General features: G+C 27.0%; 1 protein-coding gene across 4 annotated transcripts in view; it reads left to right on the top strand.

The window, feature by feature from the left end:
* The first annotated feature begins 599 nt into the window (after positions 1-599).
* LOC111641699 (inaD-like protein) overlaps positions 600-13,292 on the top strand; it is a 73,248-nt gene continuing 60,555 nt past the window's right edge. For 3 of the 4 annotated variants that reach the window (XM_023387906.1, XM_023387903.1, XM_023387904.1), the window contains exons 1-2: positions 600-720; positions 1,974-2,121. In XM_023387906.1, the coding sequence (XP_023243674.1) occupies positions 670-720; positions 1,974-2,121 (199 nt within the window). In that variant the 5' untranslated portion in view covers positions 600-669. Of the gene's footprint in view, positions 721-1,973; positions 2,122-2,205; positions 2,404-13,292 lie in introns of those variants that run through there. The other variant, XM_023387905.1, reaches the window with a different exon arrangement.

The following is a 13,292-nucleotide window of genomic DNA, read 5'->3' as shown; positions in this document are numbered from 1 at the left end:
AATGCATTATTGTATTTTACATTAATTTCTATGGGAAAACTTGTTTCACTTAATGAGTGTTTCGCATTATGAGTACAATTCTGGAACAAATTATGCTTGTTAAGCAAGGTTCCACTATATTATAAAACAAGAAATACTAAAAATATTATTCTATTTTCAAAATGTACAATATTCATCATTAATATAACTGATATAAGAGTAATATACTTTTTACATACAGTTTATAATTTATAGTTCAGGTGTTATTTTTAGAAGTTTGTTTGTTCAGTCAATTTTTAATTTTACAATATTCAGTTTCAAAAATGTTTGAAAACTGCTGCTTTTAAATTGTGACATACATTTGATTTTTATTTGTTCTGAAGCTTAAAAACACCTGTAATATATTTGTACAAAAGTAAACAGAAATGTTTGCAAAATAATCATTTATTGATAAACTTATTATTGTCTATGTATATGTATTAGTATTAATAATATATTATTAATGTAAAATTATTTGTTTGCATATCAAAAATGTTTTAAGGAAAGTTTTATGGTTAGAAATATAATTTTAAATTTTATTGAACACTAACTTGTTGCTTAGTATTTTTTACAATTTAATTTTCAATAAGTGAATGTAACATATTTTATTTAAATTTTGCTTTTAAATAGGCTGGCTTAAATGTTGGTGATATGATTTTAGCTGTTAATCAAACAGAATTAATTGGTGCAGATTATGATACAGTAAGTATCTCACTTTAATGAAAATGAATTTTGAGTTTATTTCTTATCTTTTGTACTTTTTCTTTGTTGATTTTATTGTAAATATGTTTATTATAGCCTTTATTTTAATATAACAAAATTTGTAATTTATAAAATGATTCCAAATAATTGAAAACAATTTATTTTGCTTCTTGGAAAAACTATTATACTTTATTAAATCTCATTATTTTATAGTTAATAGAAACGACTTTACTATTTAATATATGTAATAAAACAATTGAACCAAATACAATATGTTATCAAAAATTGAAAATCATGCAGAAATAATTGACAATAGCAATTTTTTTCTTTTATTATAATTCTTTCCTTTTATTATATTTTCTTTTATTTTAATTGTAAATCATGTGGAAATCAAACTAATTATAGCATACTAATATATTTGTAATCATTGCACTTAACAGAAACAGAAAAGTTGTTTCAGAATTATATATAATGATTTAAAAAATTTTTAAACTAAAACATTTATACTGTATATGTATATAATATATATGCACTCTGTACAGCAGGGTTCTCTCTTTCTGCTAACAAAGATTGATTAATTGATATATATGCACTCATATTTTGATTTAATACTTCAATTTCTTAATATATGCTATATATTTTTAAACTGTAATATCGTTAAATCATTAATATCATAATATTTTCTTAGAACTTTAATTAATACATTTTAATAGCATAATTAGACTTAATTTTCACAGATTTTTGCTTACATACCTTAGGTGTATAATCTGTGCACAATCATTTTGTGTTAGTTTACTTATGCTCTGATTTTTAAAAAAATAATTTGTGAAAGTTCCATTAAAAACAATAAATTTCATTTAATACAGGCTAGAAAATTATATTAGCATTATTTAATAGTGAAAAGAAATGTTACCAAAGAAGAGAAAAAATTAATAGTGAATTAAGCTCAATATGATATAGTAGAAAATCTGTTGCTTTTCCATGTGACAAGATTATTATAGAAAATTTTGTGGTTTCACATGCAAAGACACTGCTTTTATACATATTTTACAATATTTATGTTTTACAAACTGTAGCCTATACAACTATAGTGTGTCATGTTCTTTCCTGATATTTTAACTTACAGAATAGTATCCAATATTATAACAAATTTCTAATTTTAATTAATGGTACACAATTAGGCAATAACAGATTTATTTATATAATACTATGTATTAATATATTTTAATACTTTTATTTATTTTATTTTTTAGGCTGCTGGTGTTTTGAAACAAATAGATGGATCAATTAACATTGTTATTGCTAATCCAAACAAGTCATTAGCATCAGATAATAAAGAAGAAAATAAAGGAGTTGAAGGAAGTGAAAAATTAACGAAAAGAGTATCTAAGAGAGAAAAGAGTGAGTTTGAAACAATTGGATGATATATGAATATAAATAATAAGATACAATATTTAGTTGTTATATATCTGTTTAATATTCAGTTCATATTACTTTTGAATAGTTTTGAAACAATTTAAATAATTTAAAAATTCACTTTCATATACAATAACCATTTTATTTTGTATGTTATTGACACATATATATGTATATATTGGTAAAATAATCACATATGATCTGTATTTATTTTGCATATGTTCCTGGCCTGGCATGGACTGAATTTGCATGATATGTACTCTGCCTGTGAGTACCATTGTTTTCCAAATAGTTGATTGTATATTTAAGCATGTTTGAATAAATTTATTGTAGTGATGTTATTTTTTTATTTTTGTGTAACAATATGTTGTTATAATCAGTGCATCAGATGTGTTTAGTATCAGATGAAATAAGACCAAAAACTAATTACATCTGTTTTTTTTTTTTTATAAGATTTACTGATTAAATTATTTCATATTTTAATAATGTAAGTATTATATATATATATGTATGTATAAATGGATATATTGTTTTGAATAAGTAGAATATTAACCCAATTCAAGCTGTTATTTTTTTGAATAAAAAAACGTTTTTAATAACTCAAGGACTTTAAGACTCTTGATCTCTTGATGATGATTCCATCATCAAGAGATCAAGAGTCTAAAAGTTAAAGAAGTAAAAATTGAGAGATCCAAATTATTACTATTAGTAGTAATCTGGCATCATCTCTTCCTCTTTACTCCTATTGTTAACTTATAAAAATGGATATGTTACCCCTAAAGTGCCTGAATTTTCTGTTAAATTATTCTAATAAAAACACTTTGGATTATAAAAAAGTACCACCTTTCAAACACTCCAGCCAATTAATTTAATACTGTAAAAACGTTTTCGACCGTTTTTAATGGTCTTCGTCAGTTAAACGATAAATAATAATAATAAAAAAAAAACACTTTAGATTGGATTTACATTTGAGGAGCATCTTTAACTTGTAAAATCAGTGCTTTTTTGGGGGAAAAAAAAGGTGGTGGAATTCTCATCTATGGGCATTCTAACAGCATTACAAATTCCAAATTTGTAATGCTGCTAGAACGCCCACTAGGGGGGCATTCCAGGTTACTAGTGAAATATAAAACAGTTGAAATGGCAGTCACCGGTTGCAATTAGCACTGCGATTCCTGCATTGCCGCCAAATCATGTCACCACAAACTAAGTTTGCAGTACAAATGCATCATGCACAAGATTTGGCACACAAGCAGGAGCAGGACTGTCTTAATAATTTTGTTGCTGATCTTCTATGCTCAACAGAGCGATCCAATGTGGACCAAACATCAAATTTTCAAAAATTCTCTTAAAATTTTTAAGTATATATTGAAAAAAGGTGGTAGAACGCTGTTCCATTGCATTCTATGACAAAAAATGTGCTGTGTAAAATACATTATAAATTAAATTTATGATATTATATTAAATTGTATTTGTCTGAATTAACTATTTTTCCATTGAATCAGAAAACTTAAATGAAATTAAAATTCAGAAATTGTAAATAAAAATATAATTTTGCAAAAGATTACTTGATTTACTACAGTTATTTGATCTTAATTAACAAAATGGAAAATGTTGCTAGAGATGCAATAGTTGGTTGTGTAGTCATTTTTTGTGTTCAGTTTTCTCTCCTAGTATAATTATCATCTGTTTGATTGAATCTTGAGGAATCTCATTCCAAATTTTACATAGGCTAGCTGTCATTCATACTTTTGTTTTTGCTTGAGGTACCCAAATCCAAAAAAATTAAGCAAACTAGCATCAGAACACTTGGTAGAAATATCTTTGTTTTCTACATAATTCCAGTTTTATCCTTTATCTCTTTGAGATATGATTGAACCAAGTTGCATATATGTGATAAAGTTTTATCATGATGAAACATAATTTTACCCTTGAATATATACTTCGTAGCTGTAAATCATCCCACTCCCAGAAGGACAGCTCTGCATTCCTGCAGCCAATAAGGCTACAAAAATATGGGATCCCACAGTCCCTCAAATAGTAGAAATGGTTCTGTAAGCAGAAACTGTGTTTTTGGTATGTCTTCAAACAAAATTTTGACAAGGGTTCCTATTTTAAAATTTATGCATGTGTGCACAACACCATCAGCACACTTCTTGATGGCAGAGCAAATCATTTAGTTTTTACATTACAAAATGCAGCATCTCAAGTTGGGATGAGTAGCAGTCAAAGTTTCATTTTGACTGCATATTATATCATTATCTAATGTTGATTCATGCATGTTTCAGATATCATTGTTAATTGAAATTTATAATTTACATAAATTAAGATTTTAAGACTGTAGAAAAATTTTTAAAGTATCATGTGTTAAATGGCAACACTACATAGTTTTCAAACGTCAGTTTGATAAATAAGCAAAAGAGAAAGTATTTTCTTCTGATTTCCAAGGCAGCAACGTAAGTTTAGTCCTTCTTTTTGAAATTTACTTTATTGATTTCTAGAGCATGAATGCATTCATAATTTAGAAATCAATAAAGTAACTTTATATTTATTTGTCTTATTTATTCTATTTTAATCAATAAAGTAAATTTCAAAAAGAAACCAAGAATTGAATTGTTCTGTAAAAAGGAAGTATAAGTACTTCTATGTTTTTGAAGAAGTGGAAACCCCTTTTGTTTTTGCTTTTTTTTTTTTTTTTTTAATTTATAAACTGACCATCAAAGCATGGCATTTTTATTTCATTCAGATCTTGTTCCTCACTGTTACAATATAAGTTTAACAGGTATGTAGTTATGATAGACATTTTTAGTGGCTTCAAGAGACAGCCATAGTAAATTCTCTATCAATTTTAGTCTTCAAAGCCATTTAATGAACAGTAACACATTGTGCTTACTATTATAATATCCATATAATTCCAACTAACATAAAGCTCTCAGGCCAACTTTCAGTGCTTTATCTCAATCAATTTTCAAATGGTTGTTTCCAGGTTTAAAATAAAAACTTTTCCTTTTGCCATTACAATAATATAGACACAGCCATGTTTCATCTCGATGAGATATTGCCACCTATCAGCTGCAACAGTTTTTCATATAACTTTCTTCAATTAATTTTCTCATAACTTTTAACCAGTTTATGAACTTTCTCTTTTTTGCCTTGTTATCAAACTAAGATTGTGATTGATTATGATGTGTTAAACATATTTGCAGTCATTCTCTGATACAATAGAATTTCTTCTTTATTACCTTTTTAGCCACCAATTTGATTGTACTTAATTTGGGTCTTTTCTGCATTTTTTCTTTTTTACCACTTTTCCATCAGCTGTCTTAATTTGTTGTATTTTACACTTGTAATGCAATACATTATAGTTGACTTATCAGAAACTATATACCTATTTTTTTTTAATATTATTATTATTATTTTTATATTTTGTGGATCAAAATCTTCATTGGGAAATGATTTTATTAGGAATAGTACTTTAAGCTTGGTAACTTGCATTTTTAATTGGTTTTCAAATTGCAGACTCATACATTTTCACTGTTACCCTTCTGTCCATCCTTTGTTAATCTTGAGAATGGAGATAGCTAGATGAAAATCAAGACCAGATATGGAAAGCTTATTTTTAAATTAAAATATGATTAAAAATTGTAGCCCAGCATTGTGATGATGTCACAATAAGTAACTGCTCATTTAAATTTTAAACAGTACAACAAATGGAAAAGGAAAAGATAATTAATTGAATGCTGGTCCAATTCTAAAATCCAATTTAAAAAGAAAATTACATTTCAGTATCTAAAATCTGATCATCCATAGTAAATGGTATAATTTTTATTATAGTGATGAGATGAATTGTTATCAAATGCTTCAATCAGTGAATAAAATAAAAAATAAAGAGTAAAAAAGCTGTTTTACTAATCAATCAATGAAAACTTTTAATTTGAAAAATTAGTTAAACTTGAAGATAACTTATTTAAGTAAAATTTCAACATTATTTAAATTATTTCTATGTTTACAACTAACAAACTTGTTATTTTCATGATATGCAAATTGTTATCTTTAATAAATAATAAATAAAGTTTTTGCTAACCTTTTGGTTATGCTTCTTCATAATTACAGCTAATAAGTATCAAGACAATTTTTAGCTTCCTTAAAGTTTGTTTCTAATAGCTATATTTTTACATAATAATTATGTTTATTTTTATCACATGTAGATTTGTATAATATTAAAAATGAAATACAATTTATAATTTAAAAGTAAAATTCTTAACCTTTTGATTAAAAGTTGACTTCAGCTGATGACCATTCCATGTAAACTTGTTAAAGAAAACTCCTCAAACATAATCCAACTGAAATTGCTTTTTCTGAAGGAAAAGTTTTGGATTGGATTAAATATTCTATGTTTGACTTATATAATGATTGTAAAACTAAATAAAGACTAGTTTTATGGATAAGATGTTTGATTCTATTGGGTTGTTCGGAAAGTTAGTTTATTTTTTTTACCACTAGACTGATTAGTGGTATTTTTCCTGCCATTTTCGTTCTAAACCATATTATCATTATATATTTTGACAGCTAGCATTTTATGGCTTATTTGTAAAAAATTTTGTTTGATTTCGTGCAATTGTTTATTTTTTGTGTCCCATCAAATATGGAAGATCGAAAGCAGCATCTTTGGCATATTTTGCTTTTTTATTACCAAAAAAATAAAAATACCGTTCAAGCGAGAAAAAAATCATGTGACATGTATGGTGGATATGTGTTGACAGAATGACAGTGCCAGAACTGGTTTACAAAATTTCATTCTCACAATTTCAGTATTGAAGATGCACCACGTTATGGATGGTCAATTGAAGCCAATGAAAACAAAATAAAAGTACTGATTGAAGCAAACTGTGGAATAACAACACGTGAAATCACTAAGGAATTAAATTTGTGAAATTGAACTGTTTATGAATACTTGAAACAAATTGGTTTCATTTCAAAGCTCGATATATGAATTCCACGAGTTCTTAAAGAGAAATGCTCTATATGGTGGTATATTAAGGAAATTTTTTTTGAAGCTTTTACCAGACAATTTAACAATTGATTCGAAAGTGTACTGCATTCGAGTAAACAAATTGCGTAATATCATCAAACAGAAAAAGCCGGCCAGAATTGATAAAAAAAAAAACAGCTGTAGTGTTTTACCACAATAATGTCAAATTTCACACAAGTTTGGTAACTTGTCAGAAACTGTTATAATTTAGATGGGATGTGCTATCACACCAACCGTATTTGCCAGATCAAGCACACTCAGATTATTACTTGTTCCAGTCTATGCAATTTTTTTTAACTGTAAGACATTTACTTGAAATAACAATGTCAAAAATCACTTGGATCAGTTTTTTCTAAGCAACGATAAAAACTTTCATGAACGTGAAATCATGCTACTACCAGAAACGATGACAACAGGTATTTGACCAAAATGGTCGATATATAATTCAATAAAATATTTATTTATTATAAGAATATTGCGTTTTTTTCCACGGAAAAAAAATGAACTTACTTTCTGAACAACCCAATAATATAATAATTTCTCTTAATCAGAAATGATATTTGACTAAGTCAGTTTGAAAATAAGATAATGTTATCCACAAAATAACAAATCAAAATTTAAATTGCACAAAATTAAAAAAATATATTATTAAGTAAATTTTTTCTTATATTTATTTATTTATTAAAAATATTATATGTTAATAATTTATCTAGACATTTAATTAATAATACATATATTGATGATTTATACATATGATTGTATAAAGTCTTACACATTTTTATTGTTTAATAACTTTAAATTTATTAAAGAAAATATATCTTAGCACTGTAATTTTTAAGAGCTAAAGTTTTTTTAACATACATACATATATATCTTCATGCTTGTGAGCCAGAAAGGGAGCAGCAGCAGGCAAAAGATATTTCACTATCTTCAAATAAAATTCATTAGAACACAGATTACAGAAAGAGTTTTATTTGAATTTGTAAATTTTAAAATGTTGATTTTAAGAAAATAAAATAGAATATTATATTAACAAATATCTGTTTTACTGGTGCTTGTTCACATTAATTTAAGAAATTGGAATTATGTTTATTATTTGTAGGCAAATTATGTTTTAAATATTACAGTTGTTTGAAATATTAAATGATTAGATTTAATTATAATATAAGGAATTATTATAAAATTCTATATTGATTTTTTGTGTAATAAGATTCTTATATTAAGAAAATATAAATTATAACATTCACAGAATCAAAATTGTAGGAGTATATCCAGGAGTGGTGCTTATGATGTTGCAGCACCCCTTAATACCAAAGAAATTAGTTCAGTTACTTTAAAAATAAATGTAATAATGCTATTGAATAAGTTCAATAGCAGAAAGCAACTATATACAGAAACAAAGCAGAAAAATTTAAACTGATATTTCTTGGAATACTTTCAATAGATATAGAACAAGGACTAAAGGTAATTACATATTAATTAAAAATAACTGTAGTTCAATTCTTATTTTTAGTGAAAATAAGAAATGTAATAATTTTATACCTTTTCTCTTTCCCTTTTGGAATCACACTGAGTATAAATCATACTGCAGTTTGTATAATTTATAACCAATCTATCAATTCAAAATTATCAATTATTAATTTTCCATCTTCCATTTAACAATTTGAAAAAGCTAAACAGAATATTAAAAAAAGTAGGCAAGTAAAGTAATTCCAAAGTAATTCATCTGAAAAATGGGCTATTGCATTGGTACTTCCTGAATATGCCTTGAGCAGTATCCATATTCTCAAAATTCTGGATACACCACTGCAAAATCAGTTTACATTTACAAAAAATGAAAAAATTATTTTATTTTTATTATTATTTATAACATTTTTTCATTACTTACATAATTTTGTGAAAATATTGCTTCTATTTTCATTAGCTTTAAAAAGTAAAAAGAATGAATTAAATTATTGCAATAAATAGTAATTAATATTAGTTTTAGTATTTATGAAATTTATTCTACACCTAAAAATACATAGAACAATTTATTTTTTAGGAGTCAGTTAAGCTATTGGAAATGTTTTTGAAGTTTCTTTGCTTTATCCTCAGTTCATTGCTTTTAGAAAAGTCATTATTCTATTTAGCTGCTCAAAATGCAATACTATTATAAAAAAAATTGCACATGACCTTTTCATACAAGTTTAAAAAGTTTTTAAATGAATCTTAATCTTTTTGTTGTATTTTTGTCAAAATATGGAATTGATCTATATATTATTTTTTGAGCTAAGTAAATGCAAGATAAATTTTGGCTTTAAAATATAACATATGCTTTACTTACACATTTGATTTAATTTACATTAAATAATGGACAAAAATACTTCTAACACAAAACAGCAAACAATTCATATCTAGTATATATATTTATTCTATTAGAATGATTTAAGATTTCAGAATTGTTACATCAAAATAGACAGATATGGATTGAATGAATTGAATATAGAATGATTAAAGATCTATTTTACTACCTTTAATGAATTTAAGAATAAGGCTATGTGATTCATACAGAATGGATAAAATATTTTGTAATTCTGATGTTATAATTTTAACAATAATCAATTTCATACCTTCCTTACATCTTCTATCAATATATTATTAGAAATTTATAATTATACCTTTAATGAAAAATCTTATATTTAAAACAAACATTTTGAATCTGATTAATGAATCGTCCTCGAGTTACAATTCTAAAGTGTAATCAAAATGTAATGCAAATATTTGTTACTATTTCATTGCAACCAATGAATATTGCCTATTTACAATTATTATAATTTTAAAATATTCTATAATTTCATATTATTAAAATTTGAAAGTACTTGTATAATTGCTTTTTGGTGTTAATAGACTTGAATTAATGTAAAACACACAATAAAAAAGAAAATTATATTTGCAAAATTGTATATTCTAAAATCCATGTAGTTATGGAATCTAGTAAACTGTTAATTCTATTTATTCTTTGCCTGGAATAGATGTATTTGTATTTTCATTGAAAGTTCTTTCAAATATACATTTTAGTGATGTAACGAATATTCAGTTACTATTCGGTATTCGGCCTATTTTTCGCTATTCGACCAAATACTATATATTTAATCACTATTCAGCCGAATACCTAAAAACAGGAGTAAGAAATAACAAAAACACAGTAAATTAATCATTTTGGTATTTAGATTTAATGTTATCGGGTTAGCGTTGTTTGTTTATATTTATTTATAACTTATAACATGCACAAAATAAAAAAGAAAATAATATTAGTCACATGTATTCACAATTTATAATTCCAAAGATCAGCACACGTACATACCTATTCGTTCGAGAATCGTCGCACATCTGAGGGTCTGACCCTGCCTATCCTTCTTTTTAACCCTGAACGGTCCCAGGCTTTCGCCCGTGCACGCTAAGTGACTTTTATTACAAGCATTTAGCTTTCCAAAGTCTATGACAACAATTGTTTGGCATTGACGACCGCAACTGTATATAAAATAGATATAGCTTTTGCAGCTCATTAAAATTCTATCAGTAGTCATAATAGTAATAATCTGAATGCATTTAAGCATAAGAATATCAAAATTTAATAATCTTTGACACAAGTGCCTTTAATAGCATGTAAAATATCTAATCTGGATATGATTTCTTTTCAAGTGTTTCATAACTAGGGTTTATAGCAATCATGGAAAACTTGAAAATTTGGAATTTTCATGGATTTGAAAAACAGAGTTTTATGGAAATTGCTACTCTGTGTTAATGTTAACTACTTTTATTCAAGATAAGTCATTAATTGATACAGTTGTAACGTACCAAGCAACACAAAAGGTGGGTTACACAAGTTACTGTCCAATATAACCACTCAACAGTGAGGGATGGATATATCCGTCCAGGTTTATCGTGTGGCAGTGGTGAGGAACAGATATATCTGTTAAATTCTTTTGGGGGTATCTCCAAAAACTACTGTGGAAAAAATTCACATAAAAAGTGAATTGTGTAACAATAAAAAAAGACTTTTCTTTACTAAATCTTTTTCCAAAACAGTAATGAGAAAAAAACACATGGAAAAGTACTTTAAAAATTTCCCACGTTTATTCCTACTACTTTGGGGTAGCACCATACCTGACTATCCCACTGCTGAAAGGTTAAGTACCAGGCCTGGACTTTATGGAACAAAATATACTAATCCAAAACACTTATAAGTACAAATCCACAAATATTTATTAAATTAAGCAGTAATGAAATAAATAACAACAATGATTAATTATAACAAGAGTTAATATATATTTCAAATATTCAAAATTCAAGTAACAAAAATAAACAATTAATCAAAGAAAGTCTTTTTTCATATATATCAAATCAAATCAAAATCAAATCCAATTTCCTCCAAAAAAAAATACTCAGACAAAGTATACATTTCCTTACACTGATCGCTTATTAAGAATGCCAGAGAGGTTGCTGTGGGAGCTGCACCACACAGCTGGACAGACATGTTCTTTTGTCTGGTTCTCAGTGTAGCTCCTCATTGCCCTATTTACATATGTACACACCACGGGATCAGTCACCGATGCAAATTAGTATCTTTTGTCTTTTTTGAATTTTAGCATGTTGAGGGTTTCTTAGAAGTGTCCATCCTCAAAAAAAAAAAAAAAAAAAATAATGATCAGACTTTGACTTCTTACACTGTGAGTATGAAAAGTTTGAATTGCGTGTAATGCAAAGAAGTTTTTTGAGGCATCTAACTTCATCAGAATAAAGGGTGCATTCAGAATCTGAGTGCTCGCTTTTCAAATAGATTAGTTGGCTCAGAGTCCAACACTTATTGAACACTCAATAAACAGCTGTTAAAAAAGTAATTTATGGCTTACAGAGTTACATAACATATATTGTTGATGATGTATGCTGTTGTAGCCAAATGTGTGCACATCTGCACTTATCTACAACACACACTTACTAAATACAAATTAATATTATATCCTTATATCCATATCAGTTCAAGAATAAGTTTGTCCTCTTAGTGCTCACTAGGCATAAAGAGCAAAAGAATTTTATTATCAATCATTATTTGTTCCATGACAATACATATTTTAATTCATAGTAAAAAGTTAAAATATTTTAAATTAGTATCAGCTGTTTAATCAAAAAATTTTCTTATTGAAACATAAAACAACAGTGATGACATATTTAGACTAGTGATGTAACGAATATTCGGTTACTATTTGGTATTCGGCCTATTTTTTGCTATTCAGCCGAATACCGAATATTCACTATTTGGCCGAATACCTAAAAACAGGAGTAAGAAATAACAAAAACACAGTAAATTAATCATTTTGGTATTTAGATTTAATGTTGTCGGGTTAGTGTTGTTTGTTTATATTTATTTATAACCTATAACATGCACAAAATAAAAAAAATAATAATATTAGTCACATGTATTCACAATTTATAATTACAAAGATCAGCACACGTACTGTACACACCTATTCGTTCGAGAATCGTCGCATATCTGAGGACTGACCCTGCCTATCCTTCTTTTTTAAGCGCTTGTCTTTACTCTTTCCTTTCTCTTTCCTCTATCGCTCAAGTTCACGTATGCCTGTGCATAAATCATAATACACGCTCACGATACTTTCGATTCATCACTTTTCTGTCGTAGTTTTTCCATTTTATAATTACGTCACTCATAGCCTGGTGATAGTGGAGAAAAGAGACAGATAGGACGTCAAATTAAGTCACAGTTATGATTTTACAGATTCGAGACAGCTTGGTAGCCCGAACGGCCCCAGGCTTTCGCCCGTGCACGCTAAGTGACTTTCATTACAAGCATTTAGCTTTCCAAAGTCTATGACAACAATTGTTTGGCATTGACGACCGCAAATTTCGCTCCAATAAGCTGCTTCAACTTGTTCGATTATGTTATCAACTCAATTTCATATTTATTTTCACATTTTCACTTCGCGGTCCTTCTCTGTTCTTTTTCCGTTATTTACACGTGTAGGTCATTTCATTGTTATCCACATTTGATATCATCATTTATCACATACTTCCATGACACTCTTGTCTGTCCGCTACAACTGCCAAGAATTAACGCGATTGGCGA

This window comes from Centruroides sculpturatus, unplaced genomic scaffold (assembly GCF_000671375.1).
Source record: "Centruroides sculpturatus isolate CEXI.00-Female unplaced genomic scaffold, Cexi_2.0 scaffold1558, whole genome shotgun sequence".
In the NCBI taxonomy this organism is placed as follows: domain Eukaryota; kingdom Metazoa; phylum Arthropoda; class Arachnida; order Scorpiones; family Buthidae; genus Centruroides; species Centruroides sculpturatus.
This window is presented reverse-complemented; position numbering and strand designations above follow the sequence as displayed.